At 44.8% G+C, this 25,196-nt stretch overlaps 1 protein-coding gene across 5 annotated transcripts; it reads right to left on the reverse strand.

Annotated features, from left to right (window-relative positions):
* Positions 1 to 2,842: 2,842 nt before the first annotated feature.
* Positions 2,843 to 23,926, reverse strand: slc5a6a (solute carrier family 5 member 6a). 5 transcript variants are annotated; one of them, XM_061241915.1, is made up of 18 exons: positions 23,827 to 23,926; positions 16,524 to 16,701; positions 15,916 to 16,075; positions 15,059 to 15,510; positions 14,255 to 14,320; positions 13,509 to 13,560; positions 13,273 to 13,340; positions 13,002 to 13,156; positions 12,264 to 12,404; positions 11,596 to 11,725; positions 11,419 to 11,507; positions 10,886 to 10,998; positions 10,503 to 10,570; positions 10,024 to 10,110; positions 9,406 to 9,581; positions 8,421 to 8,524; positions 7,859 to 7,980; positions 2,843 to 7,354 (listed from the first exon to the last, which is right to left on the reverse strand). In XM_061241915.1, exons 4-18 carry the CDS (start codon positions 15,404 to 15,406, stop codon positions 7,163 to 7,165), a joined length of 1,911 nt encoding a protein of 636 aa, XP_061097899.1. In that variant the 5' UTR covers positions 15,407 to 15,510; positions 15,916 to 16,075; positions 16,524 to 16,701; positions 23,827 to 23,926; the 3' UTR covers positions 2,843 to 7,162. The 5 variants fall into 5 exon arrangements, with proteins under 5 accessions (XP_061097899.1, XP_061097896.1, XP_061097897.1 ...); XM_061241912.1 differs by having other exon boundaries at positions 15,916 to 16,151; XM_061241913.1 differs by having other exon boundaries at positions 15,916 to 16,151; positions 16,405 to 16,701.
* Positions 23,927 to 25,196: the final 1,270 nt, after the last annotated feature.

Raw genomic sequence — 25,196 nt, forward strand, 5'->3', positions numbered from 1 at the left:
CCAGTTGCCTACAGCAGGCTGACTACGACAGCCACTGTTTAGATGAGAAGTGCTCTAATGAACAGGCAATAAGTGAGACAGCCCCAGTGCCTGCATTGGTTTAAGCCAGAGGACCCCACGGCTGTGAGTTTTCTCCAGCTTGTGCAACATGGGCTCCAGTCCATGTGTTACAGAGCAGCGTTCAAGGCTAACTCTATAAATCTGTCCAGCTGCCTGATAACCCCCTTTTCTCTGGTTTTAATGACTAAAATGGGCCTGAGAGAGCACCGCTACTAAGGCAAGGGTTACACAGTGAAAGGGCGAACTAAAAATGACTTAATTCTCAATGGTTAGCAGACACTACATCCAGCCAACTGAGGATACATTAACGCAAAGGGATTTTAGTCATAAAAAAGCTAAAAAGCTAATCAATGAGATTGGCACTTAGCATTTACGTGGCTTCTGGAAACCAAGCTCCTAAAATGACTGTTTCATGAGGTTTCATCAAGCTAAAATATAATTACAGCTCCTAATAGAACCAATTTACATGATTGCATGATGATCATATTTACCACTTTCCCTAATCTCCTCTAGGAAAGTAATAGACCCAAGCAATAGGTCCCACTCACAGGCACCAATTCAACTGGTACAATTCCTCCAGGAGAAGGCCATTGCACAAGCCACAGATTTATACGTAGGAGCTCACTGGACAGAACTTTATGGCTTGTACTGTGCAGTTCATCCACGGTTTTAATCTACAGACTGACCTCCCAGGCACACGCTCTTCTGAAAATTAAGGGGAGAGATGCGGCAGCACTAATTCAGAGGCCCTCTCTGGCACTCCAAATGGACTTTAAGGCGAGCGTGCCAGAAACTCCTACTCTCCTCCATTTTCTTAAGATAATTAAAATAGTTTCTGTATCGGGGCTCATTATAGCTGCTGCTCGCTGACCACTCTGTGGATTTATGTCCTGGCTGTGTTCATCACCTGAGAATGGGACAATGCGGAGGAGGGGGTTCGCATAGCAGAGGGAGGGGGGAAGAGAGAGATGCAGAAAGCATAGTTTCAGACAGTGGTGTCCAATCGTATCCAAAAAGGCCCAGTGTGGGTGCAGTGTTTCTGTTCTAGCCCACCGCTACGACACTTGATTCAACCAATTAATGAATCATGGTCTTCAATTGATAAAGGGTCTTCCCCAGCTTATCTAGAAAAAATCATCAGACCCTACACCCCTGCCAGACCTCTTCGTTCAGCCTCCACAGGCCGCTTGGCACTTCCCCCTCTCCGAACCTCCACCTCACGCTCACGACTACTGTCTGTTCTGGCTCCACGGTGGTGAAACGAACTCCCCGTTGAGGTCAGAACTGTAGAATCTCTCCCCACCTTCAAGCGCAAGCTGAAGACACACCTCTTCAAGCAGCACCTCTCCCCATCCCTCCCTACCTCCCTGTGAACCTTAATTGTTGTCTCTGTGACTTGCTTTGTGTATCGGTATTTGTTTGTTTCTTTGTTCTCAAAAAAAATAAAAAAATAAAATAGGCCCTCGTCCTTCTTTGTTGTACAGGTAGCAGTTGAAATTGTACTTCCCTCTAGGGTCTTTCAGCGAACTTATCCCTGGTTATGGGTATGCACTTTGTTGTACATCGCTCTGGATAAGAGCGTCTGCCAAATTCCAATAATGTAATGTAATGTAATGATAAGGCATTGATACGGAGAATCAAATGCGTTTGTGTCAAAACGAAAACCTGCACCTACACCAGCCCTTTTCGGGTAAGATTGGACACCCCTGGTTTAGGAGGATGAAACCGTTTGGAATGTTTGGGAAACTGGGGGGTTGTTATTCCCAAACTGCTCCCTCATGTCCTGCAGTCAACACGCTGCAACATACTTTAACATTGTGTTAAGATAACTCGATTAGTGTTAATCACAAAGCTTGTGATTGGTTGGTTTTGTCTTGCTAACCAGGGGGCTGGATAGCCCAATGACAGTGGGTGGTCCACAGAAAATACACGATTGGACGTATAATTGACACGGACAGACTTGGCAGCGGGCAAAGAATACCAATGTGGCCAACTGTAGCTCCATACACAGACCCAGAGACCCTCGGCAGGTCAGCAAGCCTGCTGGAGCGGGCGCAGCGAGAAATGGCGGCACGCAGCGAGGAGCCGCTCGATAGGCGTGTGGGGTCGCCGTGACCTGCCAGATGGAAGCTTCCGGACACGATGATAACACCCTTCCTCTGGGACGAGACGGAGAGCAGCAGGGCAGCGGAGACAGGGATGGAAAAACAGGCGGGAATGAGGGGGGTGCCTGTCATTCCTCCCCAAGACTTAAGCTGATAGCACGGCAGGATTACTATACATGGTCATCTCAATTCATCACAAATACTACATGGGAAGGAAAGGCAAGGGTAATTAGTAATGGATGCAGCTCAGAAACAGGAAATGCAAGGTTGAATCCAGGAGACAGGAATGCATCCCGCTTATGGATGGTGGCCCTCTGCTGGCCAGAGGGAGAATTACAACCTGGAAATGGCAGTCTCGGTCAGGTGAGGCAAAATGGTAAATGGTAAATGGTTGGAATTTATATAGCGCCTTTATCCAAAGCGCTGTACAATTGATGCTTCTCATTCACCCATTCATACACACACTCACACACCAACGGCGATTGGCTGCCATGCAAGGTGCCGACCAGCTCGTCAGGAGCATTTGGGGATTAGGTGTCTTGCTCAGGGACACTTCGACAGCCCAGGCCCGGGATCGAATCGGCAACCGATTGCCTGAGCCATGTCGCCTCATAAAGCCTCTTCAACCAGAAGTGAACTCAAAACTACCCACAAAACCTGAAGAACAGGACACCACAGACAATAAAACATTTTTATTGTTCAGAACCTAGCACTGCATGAATTGACATTTCAGCAAAGTTTCCATCTACAATTTATTTTCAGAAGTTGAATGAATTTTATTTTTTTTTTGTCTCCGTTGGGAACAAAAAAACAAAGAAAACACACACAGGGCAGGGCAAAAGAAATGTGCCCCCTTCACTAGATTTGTTTGTGTTCACAAACTCACATACCATTCAGTTTTCCATGAATGAATGCAGTTTTTGTGCAAGACCTTGGGGGATGTTGATGGGCAGCTAACACGACGATGTGCTGCACAGATGAAAGCAGCACATCCGGATCACACCAAGAGGGAACATATCACAATTTTACTGAGCTAGCCGGTTAAGTTTACATAGTAAAACTTACGGAACATGGACTGAATTAAAAAACAGCCATTCCGGATATTACTCTGAACGTATCCACCGAACTCAGTAATTCTGCTTAATGATATACGCCGCAGCTCACAAACTTCCACGACAACGTATCAAACAGTACGGATGAGACCAAGGCACGCTTGGCGTGGCTTTTCTGGGAGGAAAACCCTCAAACCAACATGGATTCTGGAATGCATACGAGGAGATGGTCACACAATGTAACCTAATCATGTGCTTTGATTGTATATGATCAGTATATACACATATCTCTCTCCTCTTTTTCTCTACCTCACAGTCGACCAATTCGTCTCAGTGTTATCAACAATGTGATCTTTTTTTCTCTCTAACATTTAGTCAACCGCCAAAAATATCCATGACTGGTCGTCTCCTAAAGGAGTCCATTAGCATCCTTACAAAGAGCAGCTAGCCATCGTTATTGCGTTCAAATTAAACATTCAAACAGGTTTGTCCCGTCCTACATTTCTTTCTGATCACACACCACCCTAAGCCCTGTTTTTCACCTGAATATCAAAAATGCCCGTACAGATTATTTAACTTGTGCTTCGATACATGCAGTATTTATGCAGTGTGTGTTGCAAGGCTGCCGTCGCTCAGTCCAAAAGATGTACCGTTAGCCGCCGGGTTTTTTTTTTTCTCTTCTCAATCGATAATGGTGATCGGAACAAATGCTAACTCGTTTACGTAGTGTGCAGAACCGGCTCATCGCCATCCACAGTGCCTATGCCTTCCCTCAGGCAGATGGCAATCCAGTGGACCACACTTTCAGCATTCAGGCCTACAGTGTAATTGTATCTGTCGGTCAATAAACCAATCAAGACCAAGCCAACACAGCCTCTTTCTGCTGAACAAATGCAGGCCGCATGAAAATTAGTTCCCTGAGCACTGACCGGACAGATTAGCGAAAATCTGAATTAGCATGCTACCCACGTGACATGGATTTAACCGGGCAGTTCACTGTAAAAGGCCAATTCCTGCCAGAGGTAAATTATCAGGTCATTACTTATTTCCCCGGTACTATGGAAACCAGCCCTCATTGTAAATCTCTCCGGTCGAGTTTTGGCAGCCCCGCCATTTTAAAGTCTTACATGGACATCGTCTCGTCTGAACTCACCAGAAAAGAACGATGTCGGAGTAGCCAAATGGGAATAACTCATTTTAAACGGCAGTATTAGACTTCCATACTTCAAGTAATTTCAGGCTGGAGAATAAAATAAGAAGCGGTCCAATCTTCCAGCATTAAATACTTATCTTTCTTTAAGAAAATATAAAGTTTATATATGACTTTGTCACAAGATAGTAAAAAAGGCTAACCATCACATTTAATCCATATAAACGTTATTTTTCAGTTTTTTTTTTTTTTTTTTTTTTCAAAGACAATGAGATGATGGAAAATGTTCATTGGGGATGAGAAGAAAGACCGTTCTGTGTTGGGTATTCCCCGGTCTTCAACAAAACACAGAACAAAGCCAAAAGCACTGACATTCAGACTTCAAGAAAAAACTAAATTAAAAGTACGGTAAAACACAAAGCGCAAAGGACACAGAAATTCAAATACCCAGACTGCACCACAGATACACCCACAATTCCCCTGGGCAAGGACTCAGCAACAGCACAAAAGACATTACACAACATCCCATGACCCAGGAAATGCCCACAGTGATCCAAAATGAACATGGCATGGCTTGAGCTAAAGTTTGCACATGAGGAACACAAACCTTTACCTACATATCCTCCACACTCTGAGACAAACCTAAAAATTTCTGAAAATTATAATCACAAAAAAAAAAGCCATTTTCAGTACAAAAAAGCATGAAACAATTGACAATAACACAATATTTCCATTGTTGATTTTGAATCCTTTTCATCAATGATCTAATTAACAACAAGTACCAATATATTTAACGACTGTTTTCCATAACGTTTAAGAATCACCAATAAGGCAATACTTTGTATTATACAGCTAATAAAAACAACCACTCACATGAGCCTAAGTACAATATTAGTCATATCCTTCTTTTTTTTACAGTGCTTAAAATTCACAATTTGTACAAAGTAAAATGCTTTTCATAGATCCGGCCTAATGAACTTTGAACTCTTCATCTGTTTGGAAATGCACTGTAACTCATTAGTGGATAGTCATGACCAGCCAGTTAGTTTCAGTTTAACTACAGAGGGTTGTCTCTCTCACTGACTGCAAGAAGCTGTCAAACCAAAATTCACATGGAATTTGTATGGTCATACTACATATGACCATACGATATATTGATATATTATGAATAATTTATCCTTTACTTATTTTACAAATGAGCAAGTATGAAACTATTAGATTAAGTGTTTTTTCAGAATAATCTTACAAGGCATCATCCCTAGCGATTATTGTACACTAAAATACTTTAAAATAAACAAAAAAACAAGAGGGCCATCAAGCCACACAAGGAATAAGAATAAGTTTGAGAATCTTCTACATCTCCCCCATCTTTAAAAGGCAAACAAGCACTAAATATGGAGACGTGGATTCAGGAAATTGAGACACTTGCCAGAACCGACAGGAGAAGACTGAGTGAAAATAAAAACACATTCAGGGTTATGAAGAGGAGGCACTTTGACACAGTGGGCAGAGAATGGCTGAATGACCGTAAAACCCACACACCCATGAGGAACACTTACCGCCATTCCCTTGTCATAACGGTAAAATAATACCCGAGTGTGTGAACGGGGTAACTACAGAAATGACGACCACGCCACATCTCAGGACACTCGACAGAAATGTCAGTCATTTACAGTGTTCTATGGCAGACAGGCAAAGAAGTGTTTTTTTTTTTTTTGTTGCTACTTTTTTTTCTTAAACATCATGGCACAGCGTATGACACTCATCACCGTGGTGACTCATAGCAGCTTGGAACAGAATGACATCAAAGTCGAAATTAAAGCACACAAACAGCACGTTTCTTTGGACTCAAAATGCTAACCGTACCCTTGTTAATTGAACTGATGACATTCGGTGCGTTCAACCCCTATTCCTACAGAATTCATACAGCTACACCAGCATTTGGGTTATTGTTTTGTTACAACTCTTTCCATTTTCCAATCTATAAAAATATAAAGTTACGATCACGTCAAAGCCAACAACATGTAAAACAAAATGTGGGTGCTGTCACAGTGGAGATCCAACACTTAATTGTGCGTCTACAAATCAAAATGCCGCCATTTACAGAGTGACAGATGAGAATCCATGGACACAGAGACATCGAGTAACAAACAACGGGACTACAAGCACTTTGTTAATTAAGTCCAGGGTCTTAAATCTACCGACAGCAGACCCATAGCTCCAAACGCTGGCTTCATCTTCAGTAGGGCTTCGGCCTTCCAGGAGTCCCACCTCGACTGTTTTTTTTTTTTACTTTTGTTTTGGTAACGGACACCGCATTCGCCTCACTCCACACCAGATGACCTGCATGATTTTGTGTAATATCTTTCAGTGCAAATGGCCACAAAACCGCAGACTAGTGCTGTGGGTAGGTTTGAGAGAGAAAAATAAAAAATAAAAAAAATGGTGGAGGGGATGTGTCACACATAACCCTCCCACTCATCATGCACAAGCATACAGTACATGGGCAGTGCATATGTACACAGACTCTCAGGACAAAGTGGCCAGAGAAAATGCCCACAGGCATTTTGCTGTGAGCGCAGCATGTCTGTCTGTGTTGTGGCGTCACCTTTATGGGACTTGATGGGTTCTTACCCAGAATATGTGTGTGTGTGTGTGTGTGTGTGTGTGTGTGCTGTCTCCTGAAGCATGTGCGTGTGGGTTTGTGTGTGTATATGTGCACGTATGTGTGTGTGCGTATGTATGCATGTTTATATATGTGTGTGTGTGTGTGTGTGTGTGTGTGTGTGGCGGCATCACAACGCCGTCTCATGAAGCATGTGGGATAAGCGACAGGAGGGCGCCTCGGTGGGCGCCTCGGTGGCCACCTCGTCCTTCTCCTCCCGCTCTTCCTCCTCCTCATCCTCAGTCTTGTCCTCTCTGGGCAGGGCCAGGCCGTTACTCTCCTTCTGCGCCATCTTGTATGGCTTCGTATCGATCGCCTTGGCCTGCACACACAGAGGCACGCAGAGGCACACACACACACATTATTACCCCACTGACCCCCTCATATACAACCCTGACCATAAATAAATACATATTCAGCCTCAACCTCCTTGTACTGTTAGGGGCTTCAATCTTTACACCAACCACAAAGGCAGAGCGATCAATATAAAACTAATGATGGCCAAATGGGGGTCCTAAATAAGGCAACCTGCAATAGAGCCTGAAATAAAATACGAAGGGCTGGGAAGGTAAAAAAAAATAAAAAAAATAAAAAGAATTTAAATATGCTGTGTTCAGACCCAGGAGAAAAAAAAGAAAAGAATTCTTCTTGGATGACAAAATGTTGCGGTGTAAATATTCTCCAAAATATACATTTTGTTTCATTTTAATTGAATGTCCCCTATCTTAAGCGATATAATGTATAGTGCTCAGAAGCCAACTTTCGGGCGGTTATGACATTTTTGCACGTGTTTAGAGTGTACAAACGCTCAGACTCAGAGCCCTACCCTTTGCCCCAGAGGGGTGATGCAGCACAGCTTCTCCCTGTAGCGTTCAGGCAGGAAGAACAGCAGCTTTCCCAGCACAGGGTACACAGTGCCCGGAGTCACATCCTTCTCCTTCATTGGGCCTGGACACACAGACACACAGGCCAGACCACCAATCAGAATGCAGGAAATTCAGCCCAGCTGTAATGTGGCTTGGCCTTCAGAGAGCGAGAATGGTTTGTTTCTCATTTATCCGGATGGCAGTGTAAGCATGACAAAGAAGCAGTTAAGGCCTCAAAATACATGCAACGTGATTATTATTTACTTACTTTTAAAACCCAAGGACTGCTTCAGAAACATCTGTTTGTTGATACTCGATCAGAGTTTGTTTTGCAAGTTTTACAGTGTGCAGGAGGTCAGTCTCTTTTTAAAACTCAGAAGAGCCAACCCACTCTGAGGTTGAAGCTCAGTGTCCATGGAGCATGACTGTGTGGAAGTGTTTGACCCGAGGGTGCAGCAGGGCAGGTGGGTTTGGTATTTCTGAATGACAGTGTTCAGGATTTGGTGCAGTGGCGCCCCCTACCTGTCAGGAAGCTGACGATCAGGCCCACCACCACCACCACGGTGGAGTTGTGAGCGCTGTACCACATGTAGGACAGCGAGTAGAGAGCCTGCACCCCCGTCGGCCTGCAGAGGGGAGAGACACCGCTTAGAGACAGCACCTCGTCTAGAGACACCGCTTAGAGACAGCACCTCATCTAGAGACACTGCTTAGAGACAGCAGATCATCTACAGACACTGCTTAGAGACAGCACATCATCTAGACACCGCTTAGAGACTGCACCTCATCTAGAGACACTGCTTAGAGACTGCACCTCATCTACAGACACTGCTTAGAGACAGCAGATCATCTACAGACACTGCTTAGAGACTGCACCTCATCTAGAGACACTGCTTAGAGACTGCACCTCATCTAGAGACACTGCTTAGAGACTGCACCTCATCTAGAGACACTGCTTAGAGACTGCACCTCATCTAGAGACACTGCTTAGAGACTGCACCTCATCTAGAGACACCACTTAGAGACTGCACCTCGTCTAGAGACACTGCTTAAGAGACTGCACCTTGTCTAGAGAAACCACTGAGAGACAGCAGATCATCTAGAGACACCACTAAGAGACTACACCTTGTCTAGACTGCAGACACCACGCCTCATCTCGAGACACTGCATATAAAAACACTGAGTACAAAACAAGCTAATACTAAAGAGTAGCAGCGGCACATTGCAGATGACTCAAAGTGATTTGGGCTCAACCTGGTCGTGAGTAACGCGGTCTTGGAGGGGATTCATTGTTACTCGGCGTTATATTGCAGTTAACTCATCTCACTCACTTTCTCGGGTCTGAAATACCTGCTGATTATTACAGTGAGAACAGAAAGCAGCAGACCCCATGGCTCCCCAGGAGCAGGCTTACTCTGATAGACTCAAGGTAATTCGATGGCTTTATGGCCTTTTCTGCTTCAACACCACAGCTTTTCCCTTTAAAAAAAGAGGAATTCCCGCTTACCTGGTCTTCCCTCTGGTGACGGCGCTGACGAGAGTGGTCATGACCTCGGTGGTCATGTTGCCCGCGGTGATGTTGAGGGGGGGCAGGGGGGCGGGGACGCTGACGCGCGTCACAAAGCTCCCGATGCCAATCCAAAAGGCCATGACCAGGCCGGCGACCAATCCCGTCACGGCACCCTGAGGGACAGAGAGCGACACGTTACGGACAGCCTCTAGCCCCGCCTCCTCCTCAGTCTTCGGTCTCTACCGCACACCCTGTGGGAGGAGCCTAACTTACACACATCCAGCAAACAGGTGCAGGGTAATGACACATCAGTCAAGCTACTTATAGCCAACACTGTACCTGACACCATTTTAGTGCTCACAGAAATGTATTTACAGACAAACAAGCACTTAAAACCGCCCACACCAACTTCCTCTGGTAGGTTTAAATGTTTCTCAGGTTCCTTCAAATGAACCCCCCCCCCCCCCCCCCCCCCACCCAAATTTCCCAAAAAAGATGACAGTCTGGATGCATTATGCTGCAATATCCATTTGGACGACATTCAGCTTGCTGGGTGGAAGGTACTGGACTGCCCAGATCCCCCCCCAACCCTTCCACAGACAGACGGACACTTACGATGGAGTTGGCCCAAGGAAAGAACATTCCCAGACAGAACAGGCCAAGTAGCGGACCACCCACCATCCCGAATATGCTGAGTGCTGCCTGGAGGATTGGGACAGACAGACAGAGGGGGGTGACAGTATTAGTCCATCTCCCCACACATTCATCACAGCTATAAAAGACACTGTACTTCAGTGAGATTCCAGCAAGAGCTTTTGCTCTGTGAATGGGACACATGAAATTTTTATTTTTTTGTACTCTGCCCTCCACAACATTTGGGACAAAGATCCGCCATTTATTCATTTACCTCCGTACTCATATTTTGACCATGGAAAACTAATTGCGAGTTTGAATACGATATAATTGTGAAAGGACTGAATTTCAAGAGGCATGAAAGGTTAAGGAGAATTCTCAAGAGCACTGGTTGTGCAACGAGAGGCATATTCTTCCGCTCTGATGTCAAGTGCGGTAGAAAAAGGAAAGGGCTGTCTTACCTGCAGCACTGACCCCATCAGCGAAGCTATATAGGCCATCGCCAGACACACAAGGCCATAGCCCAATGCTGAAGGAGAGTGGGAGAGAGAGAGACAAACACAGAGGTGGAGAGGGAGGGAGAGAATGAGAGAGGGGGTGTAGGGAGAGGGAGGGAGAGAGAAGAGGGGTGGCGGGGGAGAGAGAGATTTTGTATTATTAATGCTGCTGTTGGTTTGCTATGATCATAGTTTTCTTTTTACTGTTCAAACGCTATACCATCAATGGTTTTACTGAAAAAATACGCATTTAGTAATATAAAGTATAAAAACAGATCTAGTAATATAAAAACAATTTGCGTTTTGATTTTCATATCGAAAATGTAAAAGAACAGAGAGAACCTCACCGAGGCCCTTGGACAGGAGTGTGGCCCTGGCCTCCGTCATCTGAGGAAAGTGGGGCTTAATCAGGTCCTCCATGGTCACCGTCGCCAGGGAGTTAAACGCCGAGGAGATGGTGCTGCGGAAGGGGATTGAGGTCGCATTTAACGAGGAACGCTGTGCACTTCCGTCACACACAGCCTCCTGAACTCACTCCGCTCCGCACGTTCTAAAGGCGTGCCAATCAAACGATTATATTACTTTCATTTGCCGATGGGCTAAACAGGCCACAACCACTGTGTTCCCAAGGCCTAGGATTGGCTGCAGATGAAAGGTAACCACGGAAACCTAGAGGAATTGTAGGCCTCCAGCACTTGAGTTTGTTCTAAACATTCAGCACTGTTTAAATGGCTGTGGTGCATCATTATCACAAATATAATGTGATAATGATCATTTTAGTAAATTCTTCATAAACATACGAACACACCTAAGTACATATTCCATAAGATGAATAAAACTGTAATATTTTCACACCAAAGCTTTTTTTCCCCCACTGTACCTGAGAGCACCACTGAACAGGCAGGCCACGAACAGCCCCGGCAATCCAGGCAGGTCCTGCAGAACATCCATCACAAAATACAGCACCATCTGTGGAGGAGACAGGCACTGGCTTAGCCACCCGAGCGCTGAGGGCCGAGGACCCCGTCGCACCACGTCACAGGAAACGCGCACTCGCCTGGTCGTTGGTCGCCACGTAGCCCTTGTCGAGGGGGCTGTCCTCGCCGTAGCGGGCGAACATCACCAGCCCCATGAGGCAACCCAGCGTCAGGACGATCTGCTGGCACGGGAACACCACGTAGCAGGACCTGGAGGGGGGCCGGAAAGACGTGGAGAGACACTCATGAGAACGTCCCACAGGCACAGACGGACACACGGTGCCTCGCTTCACAAATTCCTCCAGTAGGATACCGCTCTGTCGCGTGCCGCTCCAGCTTGAACAATGTAGAACAAAAAACAAAGTGCACACGTGCGGAAAGTTCAAGTTCAAACACATTCCTAGAAATACCTGCCTCGCCAGAGGAATTGTTCCTGATTATGAGTAACCACAACAACACAATCTCTGCCGTTGGAGAAGCACGTTTACTTTCACATGCCTAAGCACCTGCCTCCTTTTGCCCCAAGTGCCCCATTGATTTCATACAAATAAACGTATATTTGTATTATTATTTTTGTTGACATTAATTTTAATTCATTTTGGTGCCAAAACTTGCCGTCCTAAAACAGTTTGTCTAGGCTGGAGTGCCCTTTTCTGACGTTGAGCACCTGCCTCTGAAAAGATCTCCGTTTGAGCTGTGTGAGCACAGGCTTTGTGAATGGGACCGGGCGGGGAGAGGGGGTACGTACATGACGGCCTCCTTCTCTGTGCGGGAGCTCAGGTATCGCTGCACCTGCGCCTGGTTCACCCCGTACAGCGCCAGCATCAGGAACACCCCGCCCACGCCCAGCGTCCAGAAGGTGTGCCTCTCCAGGGGGTCAGGGTTCAGGCTGCGGGGACGGGGGGTTAGAACGGTCACGACAGTCTCCTGACATACACCCGGAAACCCTGCGGTGAGGTAACAGCTCTCTAAACACCTTTATCAGTGTTTGCGCTTTCCTTTTCCAGCTTATCTTGTTTTTATATCTCATCCTCATTGCTAAATAAGCTGGCATGACAGTTGTGCCGTGTACTGCAGTCCTACCGTTCGTCCTGTTGCACCACAGCTGGCTTTTACTCAGGGGCGTCAGATTCAAGGCTGTGTGCTGGATTTTGGAACATTTAAGTGCTACATTTAAGTCCCCGAATGGCTAAACAGTCCACATACCTTCCATGGCCTATATTGACTGTTGATTGAAAGGAAACTGCAAAAACCAGCAGATACTGGGGCCCTACAGGACAGGACTTTGCACCCTTGCTCTAACTGTTAAATATAATTTTTAATAGTTCCTGTTGCTCTATTCACCACACATATGGACTTGACTTTGTACTTATCTTGAGAAACCTGAAGGACAAGAGTGCCTGTCAGATGTAATGCAATACAATGTGGGGTAATGTGAGGTAATGTAATGGGGTTTTTTGTCCCGAGAGAGCAACCGAGTACTCACTCCAAGCCCGCGATTCTGCTTCCGTTTTGGGCCTTCCTCCAGACCTCGGATATGCCCCCGGCCTGGTGTGTCCCCACCACGATGACAGCCAGCTGCCCCGCGAACATCACTACCGTCTGGAACACGTCCGTCCAGATCACTGCCTTCAGCCCCCCCTGTCAGCACAGCACACTTCCTCATCAGGCGCAAGGCATGCTGGGTGATGTAGTTTCCTCATCAACATATTGAATTCAAAAGGCAAAGGCACGGTACACGGACAGAAGCAGCTTACCAGTGCTGTGTACAGGGTGCACACGAGTCCCATGGCCAGCACAGCCCCCCAGAGGTCAAATCCAGTAACTTCAAGAAAACCATAAATACCCATATTACAGAGGTCCCCAACCTCTCTTCAACCATCCCAAACCAGATCCAGGTATGTGATCGATTTCATCTCCAGCACACCTGATACAACTAATCAAAAGCTTGTTTAGTTTCATCAGGTGTGCTTGAGGTGAAAGCTTCTCTTACCTGCATTGAGGGCCAGGGCAGGAGCGTACAGGACCACGCCCATGTAGATCACCTGCAGGGGTCACAGAGGGGGGGGTCAATCAAATGGTGAGACTGTGGTTGGTCCCAGCGATGAAGACCACACCCACCACACCGCTCGACTGTGCAGTGGGCACGCTTATTCTGCGTGTTTTTGAGCTTTTCATGTCAACTGGAGCTGATATTCCTCAGAGCTGTTTGCAAAATGACTTCCCACGTGACATGACACATGTTGCCATTTGCATAATTATCGGTTGACGTTGCTAAATGTTAACACAGGGAGCTCTCTTGGCAACCGTTTTGTGGGCGTATTAGACACTAAAACCAGGAAGAGAACGCTCATGCGTGTGGGCCTTTAAGGGCCTAATTATGTATCCTTTGTTCAGCTAATCGCTGGTTTGCTCAGATAACTTCAGCCTGTTAATAAACCGGCCTTCCGGGTCTGCTTGTCTCGTGATATCATACTTCTGCATCCCCGCGAGTCGCACTGATCTTGTCCAGTTAAGAGCGTCTGCTAAGTGCCTGTAATGTAATGGGCTGACACAACAATTCCTCTGGCACCGACTGTACGGATTTAATTAACGCCGGGCCCGGACGATAATTCAGGTGTGGCACTTTCTCCCCTCATAAGGAAGCCCTTTTCACCGACTGTCAGGTAAACGGAGGGAGCGATAGCGCGTGACATTTAAACAAGCCGCAGCGGTAGCACAACACAAAGGCACACTCACCATCTGAAAGATAAAGGTCGCAGTGCCGCAGATGCGGACAGTCTTATTGAAGCGCAGCTCCAGATACTGGAGAGAGAGGAGAAAAGAGAGAGGGAACAAAAAGAACGTGAGGAAGGAGAGAGCGTGGGAACGAGGGAAGGGAGATGGGGAGAGAACGTTACCAGTGTCGAATTCGAAAATTTGCTGTAATGTTTTCCAACAGGGTTGCACGTCGACAACGTAAACATAGTGAAACCTGTGTAACTTGTGATAAACGACAACTTATAATGTAGGCCACTAACTTTGCATAGGAGGAATAATGTGTTCTGTTATTATCTTAAAAATGTAAGCTGTCTGGTTCTATGAGATTTGTTTAAACGTCATGTTCCACAGGGTGAACAGAACAAAAAAACACACCCCCTCCTATATGAACCTATATGAATTCATCCCTGCTGTCACCTACCATGGCAACTGAATGCGGGCGGGGCCTCACAGGCTGGAACTAGTGAGCTGTAGTTCCCACTGCAGGGGTCAGGAACCCGAGTCCTGGAGAGCCGCAGGGTTGGCTGGCTGGCTTTCGTGGTTACTCAGCACTTTTGACCAATGAAAGTAGTCGATTACACAGTTAACTCGCCTCACCTTGTTTATTGGGTCTGAATTGGTTGGAGATGATTTTAAAGGTGGAAATAAAAACCAGCACACCCTGCGGCTCTCCAGGGCCAGGGTTTCTGACCCTTGTACCACAGTAACAGTCTGGGGGCGGGACGGTAACAGAACGGACGTACCCGGTTGGCACGGTCGTCGGGTAACAGCGCGGGGGCGTACCTCGTAGGCGCTGGAGAGCTGCAGCCGGTAGAAGACGGGAATGAAGATGTGCGCGGGGATGAGCAGCCCCAGGAAGTAGGAGCAGCCCAGGAACCAGTACTGAGTGCCGTGGGTGTAGATCTCCGAGGGGGCGCCCAGGATGGCCACGGCCGACTGGAAGGTGGCGAGGAGGGAGAGCGAGACCGGCAGGCAGCTCATGCTGCGGTCGGCCAGCAGGAACTCGCGCGTGGTGCGCTGGCGCCCGCCGGAGAAGGCGTAGAACAGCCCGATGCCCGCCGACGCCACCAGCAGGATGACGAAGATCACGTAGTCCACCGCGGTGAAGTGCATCTGCACCACGCCAGCCATGACTCGGCTCTCGCCGCCACTACGGGCCGCGCGCTACGACCGGCCGACCCTCCGCCACAGCTCACCCGCCAAACCCGCCGGACCCAGGGCAGGACCGCCGCACTCTGCGAGGGGGAGGAGGAGAGGGCCTTCATATCCGTTACACTGCACGGCGCAACAGCTCAGCGGTGATGTTCCCATTACCACACTAATGGGAGTGCTCAACTCCCGTCAAGAGGGTCACGGGGTCTGCTGCTTTTAATGATTAATCTGCACTAAGTCACATAATAATAAAAAACTAAACAAAAATAAAGAACAACAACAACAACAACATCAACAACAAAACGAGTTTTTCAGTTGATATTGTAATAATAATAATGAACAACAGAAAGGTAAAATAATCAGATAAAAACTGAAATCAAAGGCCAGTCCAGGAGCAGGACTGGGGACTGCGGTGTCCTGACTGCCACCCCACTTCACATGCCCCCCCCCCCCTCCCCAGCGCTGGTGTCCATTACCCTGCTTCTTACCCCCCGATAAATCTCCAGGGATCCCAAAAGCACTGGAGCGTCTAGGTTACACCCCGCACGGGGAGGGAGAGCGGTCTCCGGGCTCTTTAAACGTGATGGATTGGCGATGCGGCCGAGCGACCGAGCTTAATCAACTGAGTATTATGTACTGAGGCACGGCCTGCAGAGAAGGAGTCATTTTCCCAAATGTCATGGAAGGACTTGGCAACACATTACTGCAGTACGTGGTAGGGCTCCTGAAGTACACAACAAATAGTGAGCCAGTTAGGAATCTGATACACATACTCCTCACAATAGATACATTAAATGAAAAAAAAAGCACAAAAAAAACAAGCCAAGACAATGTGCCTCTTTCATGCACACATTGAATGTCGGTTTTTCAGCAACAGAAAAACTGCCATTCATTCAGTTCTGAAGTTGGAGCCAGGCTGAATTAAATGCACTTTACAGCACTCGGTTTCGCAAGTGAACTATGCTACTGTAACAAACCTTTGCCTCGCAGTAAACTGACAGCGCAGAGTTCAGTTTTTTTTTTTTTTAAAGAGCGGCTATGACATCAGCCAGAAGGAAAGAGAAATCCTCGCCGGAGAGATCAGGGAAGTACTCACATTCTCAAGGCTTGGTCTGACACACTGGGCAGGCTGCTTCCCACACAACTGGAGATATTTTATAACCGGGGGTGGGAGTGGCTTCCTTTCAGAGACCAATCATCGGTGCCGTACGGAGGGAGGGGAGACGGCCAGGAACCAATGAGAGAAGGTTATTTCTCCAAAGGCACAGCAAAGGCTGTAAAAAATAAATAAATAAATAAATAAATAACAATAAACAAACCTTTTTCATTAAAAAGTTGCATTCAGGCAAGTCTAAAAAATATTACTTAAAATGACTTGTTCACCCCAATCAGCTTCAAATCAGGCTGAAAGGAATCAATTACCGGCTTAAGATGAACAAATCAGTGAGATCGAAAGTACATTGAGATTCTAAAGCAAGAGCAATTCACAGCATTTTGACATCACTTCTTATTCTTCTCACCACTTGTCACAAGTCACAATCGGTTGAGAAACAGTATCTTAATATACATTTATATTAATTATATAATCATTAATATAATTTCCTTTTTAAAAGGTCCTTGTCAGCTTTGTGAACTTCAAAGTTAAAGCTTAACAGCTCTTCACCAGTCTATACACACACAAGCCTGCTATATCCACAATGCCTCTCCGAGCACGAAGCCCACTGACTTTCCACAATGAGCCAATTGACTTGATTCGCAATGATTTCCTGGCTTCCTATTGGCCACTGAGGGCCATGAGGCTACAGAGGGACATTATGAGAAATGCAGACACTCATTCAATTATACCTTTAGCAGCCAGCGGTCACAGGACATGACATGAGGGAGGTCGTGGTTAAGAAAGAGAGGAGGGGTTCCTATAATTCATCCTTTGTGCTTTATTTTAGACCTGCCATTTAACTCAGTAAAATAGACAGGTAAAAATTCTCACTTCTCGCTTTCCTCACTTTGGTCAACCAAGCCCCCACCGAAGTCAAGTGGTTAAAAGTAAACCTGCCATTTCAACTCGAAAGTGCTGGGAAAACTGAATAAGACATAGATCCTCTCGCATTTTGAAACAAAGTATTAGACGGTACAGGGACTACAAGGGCTCTCTTTCACTCTTTTTCTCAAACACACACACACCACACACACACACCCCTACCAATCATGGCTGTGCAGGCCCCATCTGGCTTCAATGTGTCAATGAAAACATTTATGTTTGACATAATCTCTATACACAATAATACCATAACACAGCATGACCCTGTAAAATGAGACAAACAAAAGCCATTCTGACCATGAATCTCACCAGTCTACCAAGCACGATGGTCTTAAATTCCTACGTACTGCAAGCCATCAGCTATAATTTTTGAAATGCGTATAAAATAAACAGAATACAAGCCTGCTTCCACCACGTACAATAAGAAACAAGACTGCCACCGCTGTGCTCAGATAACTGAAACATTTAAAAACACTGTTGATAACAACTGCTAAAGGCCTGATATAAAAGGCTTCAGCAAACGGCTACAAACCGCCCGCACGTGTCGAATGTGTTTGCAGCATATCAGACCAGCACGTCGCTATCAGCTAAATGCAGGAGAAAGTTCAAGGTGCCCCATGTTCATTTGTTTTGTATGTAACAAAGGCAAGACCTCATGGATACACACAGGAGTAAACTCATTCAGGAGGGACAACATATTTCTGTTAGAAAAACCCAGACTGGAGAGTCTACCCATCAGGCCATGAGAACCACTAGAGTCTGGAGACTAGACTACTTTATCTATAACCCATCGCAAGTACTTCAGGGCCTTACAAATTAGTTTTTGGGTGCACTATGAAATAATCTTAATATATATATATATAAATAAAAAAATAAAAAAAATTAAAAATGATTGGAAATGTTTTACCCATTTAAAAAAAGAAACTACGAATACCTTGTTAGACTATGTCTTTTTCCAAGATGACCAAGACTTGGTTCACATCACAAGCTGTAGCAATGTGCCTTTGGCTATACGACCACACACTTCACAAGCATCGCGCTTAGTCACCCCGGAAAGTTTCACACACTATTTCGCAAGTTTTCACTCAAACCCTAAGGCACATCTCTTTCAACAGCTAGAGATCTCGTTGAACTGCTAATTAGTTAACTGAAATTAAAACCTACAGAACGGTAGATCTCCAAGAACTGGGTTGGGCAGCCCTGGTCTATAGCCCTCAACACATGACTGCAGTGGTGGTTCCAGAAACCCCACTCCCACCAACTCCTCAATTACACAAGAAATAGGAAACCAGTTAGTTGGAAATCTGATATTCCTTGCCCCTGCAAGCCTCCTGCCAACCATTGCGGGTAAATATTTGCCAATATCTTGCTGCATACAGGAACTTCCACACACACACACACACACACACACACACACACAAAGCTGTTTCCTTGCGATAAGAGCAGGCACGCACAAATGGTGCTAGCTCTCCTGTAGTACGTGGTGTAGCCTATAGTCAAAGGCTCATTAAAGCATCTGGGACTTCACAAGCTTAGCTGTAGTGTAGATGACCATGAGCATGACATGACAATGCTCCACCTCTCGAGAGCATGTACATTGCCTCTTCATATTGGGCCAAAAAAGATTGCTCGTTATCTTAGCATTGTTGTGCCCAGCAGACAGGTGCAGAGGGAGAGATTCAGCTAGCAGTTTATTCATCAAAAGCGCCACCAAATTCAGTACATTTTCCTCTTTTTTTTTTTTTTTTTGTTTAGCCTCATCTAGTTTATAAATTGTGAAACTGCCAGCACCTGATGTTCAATCAATGAAATGTTCACAAAAAAACATTTTCTGTGGAATTCTTTGAGTCGGACTGAATCAGAGCTAACCTTGGGAAAGACCAATTTCAAAGAGGTTTTGTCATCGGCAAAGAGCAAGCTTAGGGAGGGATCAAAAAAACGAAACGGCTTGAGTGGGTTAGGGTTCAGATGAGCCGTTCTGGTACAGTTAAAATGGAGGGCTCTTATCTTTGGAAGTATGCAGGGCAGGCACAAGGACACCAGTGTTTTGTCTGACTGAATAGGAGCTGTGACTAGGCCCCTAACCTACTGCACAGCGATGGAGTTCTTCACAATCACTCACGACTCTACACTCACTTTATTTTCCCCCAAGGAGAAGGTGCTCCAAAAATGAAATATCTAGTCGCACAGAAGCATCCTAGTTAGTAGATGCGTTCCTACATGATTTTTTCCAGTTAGCAGACATCAATTTTCATTACAAGCATTTGGCCATTTTCATTATAGGCATCTTATCCAGAGTGACATACAGCATGGTAAAACGGTAAATGATTGGCATTGATATTGTGCCTTACAATTGACCCGTTTTGCTGCCAGTTAACTCAGAAGCGGCATGGTGCACCTGTACTATGTACATACTAGGATTAGCGATCCCCAAGGAGAACACTTCAGAAGGACAAAGGGCATATCACATTTAAAATATTCTCCTTATGGACAGAAATTTGCTGGCATACTTAATTCCAAATAAATATATAAAAAATATTTGAACTGACCCAAGTTTTTTTGAAAAATACTACAATACCCCTCTGTCCATTTTTTCCAGATTTCCTACAAAATGGCGATCCTTTTCTCACGATGAGAAAATAGCATGGACACAAATGCACTCTTAACCTCATGAAGTTATCCGTGATCACAAGTTCCGCAGTGATCAAGCGCTGGAAGCGCGTCGTGACAGCGAGTCGCCCTAATTTTCCTAAGCCTTTCTGATGGAGCGCAGGGCAGGCTCAGATGCAGGACATTAAAAACCAGCACATTATGAGTCACTCCAGCTGAAGCACCAGCCAGCCCACGGTTCACCAGATTCAATATGCGCATGGACATAAAAGCCGACAGCGATGGTGCGCTAGTCTCCTTCGCTGTACACGAATCAGGACGGCAAGGGAGAAACGCTGATCATCTGGTCAGTAAAAAAAAAACAAACAAAAAAAAACAAGCTAATGTATGTGAATGAGCAATCGGTTAGGCTACGCTACGTGGAAAACACGGACTGAGCTTCTCCTGTTGATCAGACATGGTCAAGCAAGCTCATTATGAATGAGAAACTCTGCGGTCTAGCACAGAGGGTATCTCAGGTTAGCCAGGCTGACACGTTAGCTTGCTAGCCAGACCCATTTTAACTGAAGTTTAGGAGGGTTTCGGGAACCACCTAGAAGCACTTGCTTCAGCAGTAACCGTGTCTGCAGGTCCCTTGAGTCCTTATTGTGCCAACTGGCGCAAAGGTTTGTAAACACAGAGCTCCCCGTCGCTGCAGATTAATTTCGAACGGATTTCTTGTGACTCGCCTTTTTAGAAATCCCACCGCGACAGCGCCAGAGCGCGAGGCTAGCCATCACAGCATGCCTCCGCGCCGATCATACCAGCCGGCTTGTCAGAACATAATGCGCGGCTACAGGAGGCCAACAACAATAGGTCCGCTAAAAATCACAACCTACGCACAACGAACAAAGCCTTGAAGCATATTGCCACAGGAATCAAGCAGTGGAACGTGATGTCTAAATCGTGCCCACCATAATGTACTCGGATTATAATGTTGCGAAATATTCAGTCGTTTTAGTACACGGGTGAAACTTACAAAGGTTCAGAGGTTTGTTAGTTTAACTTTTTTGTTGTTGTTATTAGTGCCCTGCCAGTGAGCATTCCTGGTCACAGTTAGCTAATGACTGCACGTCAAACTAGGGATGTCTCGGCTACAGGGTGCAATTTCTTCTTGGATGAAGTGTATTAATAATCTGGGACACGTGGAATAATCAATCATTAGGACTTCGTTATTATATCATAATTAAATCATTTTCCGTACACCAGTGAGAGAAAAATGCATCCCACGACTGACTCATGAACACTCAGCTTAAGGTTTACACGGCAAAAGATGAACACGTCACTTTTGTATTTGGAGGAATGGGAGAATCCACACCTCTGTAGAGTTGGTTCCAGTGACAGCAATGTAACATCTACAGTCACAGACTTAGTCCCCTCAGGATTTTGCGGTATAAATATGTCACTTATGCTGGAATGAACCTTCCCTGTTCAGCTGAACCTGATGTACACTGCTACATGGTTAATGTAAAGTGCATTTTCTTATTACTTCAGGGTAAATAATTCTGTGCAAAAATATGAAGTAAATAATTTGGCCCTTACTGGGTAAAGAGCTGTCAGTCATTGCAGCATAGAAAATGTATTGAAACTTAACGAACGATTTCTGTTCAGCTTTCTTTTGATTTTAAATCTCTTTCAACAGATAAAGCCCACATTGAACATCCTTCCTTCCTTAATTCTACAGTGGTAACAAGCCCCTCCCCCAGTATATGATTTGTTGAGAGGAAAAAAGAGGTAACTCACAAGCCTATTTCCTGGATCAATCCTACATTCAAATGCAAATGTGAAAATGGCGGAAGGACTGTGGTTGCCTAGTAACTGAGAAAATTAGATGTTATTGGGGAAAAGCAGGGGGTGCTGACAAATTTGTGACCTTCTAATGCCAGTTTTACCTTAACCATCTGGTAGAAATAGCAATGAAATAAGTAGCCTATCAATAGAAAGGGAATTGATTCTACAGTGTAGAACATTAACTCAAACCTGTAATCTGACTCTGAACTCACAAATTTTAGGTCTGGTCCTGCAGCCAGGTCATGTCTTACTACATTCTATATTTTCATGTGTACGAGATGAATCAGTGTCGTTTTGCTGTTAAAGTGGCAAACAGCTTTCCATTTGGATTCCAAGCTCTTAAAATTGCACATGCAATTGCAAAGGCCTACTGCAGTACTTTAACAGCACACTTACAGTCACACTTAATTGGATGATTGAATTGGTGTTAAATACTTGCTTATGTTATACATAAGCAGCCACCCAGATTGTCAAAGATGTTTAGGCCTAAGCCCTCTTTAGAATGTGTCGTTTCAACCACACTTGTAGACTTTCATAGGTTTTGGTATTTTAAAATGTTGGATAAAATATCTCTGTCATCCACAACACAAAATACAAGTTAAACAGTAAACTCCCTAATCTGATACAGAATGAGCCAATCCTGTGTACAACAGAGGGGCTTCAGATCAAAGAAGCAATGCAGACAAAAGTAAACAAACATGTGCCTAAAGTGCTTAAAGTGCTTAAAACTGGTAAATGCTAACATTTCTTTCGACTCTTATCTGAGAAACAGATTACAATTTTAAAAGCCATATAAAAATTGCAACAGACCTTTTACACCATTGCTGACTATTTCATTTTATTTAAGAAACCTGCAAAATGTTCTCCGGCCAATAAAACATCACGTTGACAGCGATGTTTGAAGGTTTAATGTTTAACATTTGATTGGAACATTAGTAACCACACTAGGACTAAGTAGTGAATGAGTTATATGCCGTTTCATAATTGTTTTCAGATTAACAGTCCACTCCACAGTAAATGCATTTCACTTGATTAAAAACATTTACCAGATTTACTTATTTAAATGGTCAATTTACCTCGTCAAATGGTAAATTAATTCAAAGCTGGTCATTTGCAAAATGCTAGATAATAAACGTTTCTGTAAAAAAAATAAAAAAAAACAGCTATTCTTTATTTATTTTCTCTTTTTTTAATAACTTAAGTCATTCAGTCAATTATCTGGTGGGCTCATTTTAGAAAATGTCTTCTGGACTGGAATGTTTGTCAAATGGTATGCCAACCCAGGTATTATCAAGTAGCTAGCGAACTATCGTTAACTGTCGATGAAATGTCACTCAGACATAATTAAATTAAAGGCATGGCAAACTGCCCATTTTGAAAACAAGCATGGCAAGCAAGCGAACCATATCGTTTGTCTCATTTGACTTCAAACATTTCTGAAAGGTAGCTACCTCTCTAGCAGGCAATAATTAATGGTTCAAGAAAAATTAATTGGCTAACTTACGGTACTTCGATTTCAGCACGTGCTAGCAGCCACAATTGCTTGTGAGTAGCCACAGCAGCCAAGGTCGGAAATAGCCTAATGTTTTTTGGCAACACACAACATAGATTTCCGGTGACACAGCTAGCTTGATCTAGATCGTGAGATTATAACATTAGCTAGAACAGGTTTAGTCCTCGTCACCGTCTCCGCACGTTAAACTAGATCACAACGAATGGGACTTATGTTCAAGGCATACCGCGTGACGTTTGTGGGTTACTAAGCACGCTAGCTCAAGCTAATGTCTTCAACATCAATTAGCTCGCTGGCTCACTAGCAACAAACCTACTGCATGTCGCTCGTTTTACGGTAGATACCTGTCATAACTATACTATAGGCATTTTGGGCACGTCCGGCGTTCTACTGAATTAATAACCTTACCTCCTGTTGTGCAGTTCATGTTGCGTTTACTGGGATACAGGGAAGAGGTGAGAAAAGGCACCGTAGCCTGGAAAGACCGCCCCTTCTCCTTGACAGCGCGCCTGCTTGGCTAGAAACATGTGCTGATTTTGTTCCGTCGCAGTGGTTTTACATCATCTCGCTTTGATATTTTATCTTGCCCACATCGATTTAAAAACAGGTAACTATACTGTGCCTTGCTTTCTGTTGTCTGGTTGACAGTCGAAGTGTTCTATGAATTATTCAGCATACAGTTGCCAGGTGTGATCTGTTCATAGGTGACTACAAAAGCAATTTCATGCGCATCCGGCACGCTCAATTTGGCGTATAAATATAAAAATATATAATTTTGTACTGGGTTTGTTACTGTTAGTGTTCCCTCCAAAAAAATCCTAAAATAATTTAACCTCCTTAAAACAAAGTGATCTACTGAGTGATTCTAATCTGTATATACCAAATGAACAGTATCAGTGTGCGCTCTATCGTTTAGATGTGGCTGTCTTTGACATAACTGACAAGTCTTGCGCCACAAAATTTGGAGTGAGCCTCAACACGCGCCACTGTTCGACCAGAAAAACAGGCTTCCAGAATACACGGCCCTGTCGATTTTGTAGGCTTATATTTACTTGTGTTCACAGATCTTATGGAAGCTGCTCTGAGTAGCACACAGTTGGCCCTCTAGACATGCAATTAAAGGAAGATTGTGATGATGCCTCCCTTTCGTTCTTTTTTTCTCGACAGTCGACAATCCATGTCTTGGATGATATTTGTTGAAAAAGGCTATACTTTTATATCCAAAATTAGCTATGCAGCCAGTGTTTACAGAATTCTTGCTGGCTAAGGCTAAATTCGGGTATCCCATTCTAAACGATTTGCAAAAGGTCATATCCCACAGCAAAACTAGTAGAGAAAAACTGATTTGTTCTGTAAACATTTGACTATGAACTGTGAGCTTAGACACTGAAGTGACACATACTTGTGTTCAACCATTTAAGAAAAACAATTGAATCACGGCCACTGACCATCCTTAAGGTCACAATTTTTGGCAGAAACAGGAATATGCATATCCCATTCCATTTACCTCACAATTACCATGTCATCAATCACACAATTAACATGTGGTTAAAGTGCACATTCTCAGATTTTATAAAGGGTATTTTTTTTAAATACATTTTGGTTTCACTGTGTACAAGTTACAGCAGTGTTTATACATAGTTTCCCCCCTCCCATTTCAGGGCACCATAACACATGACTTCACAGGTGTTCCTAATTACTCAGGTGTGTTTAATTGCCTCCTTAATGCAGGAAAGCTGTCAGCAACTCATTTTTCGGTCACCTTTGGAAACTATTAT

The sequence above is a fragment of the Conger conger genome, chromosome 5 (genome assembly GCF_963514075.1).
Source record: "Conger conger chromosome 5, fConCon1.1, whole genome shotgun sequence".
Classification (NCBI taxonomy): domain Eukaryota; kingdom Metazoa; phylum Chordata; class Actinopteri; order Anguilliformes; family Congridae; genus Conger; species Conger conger.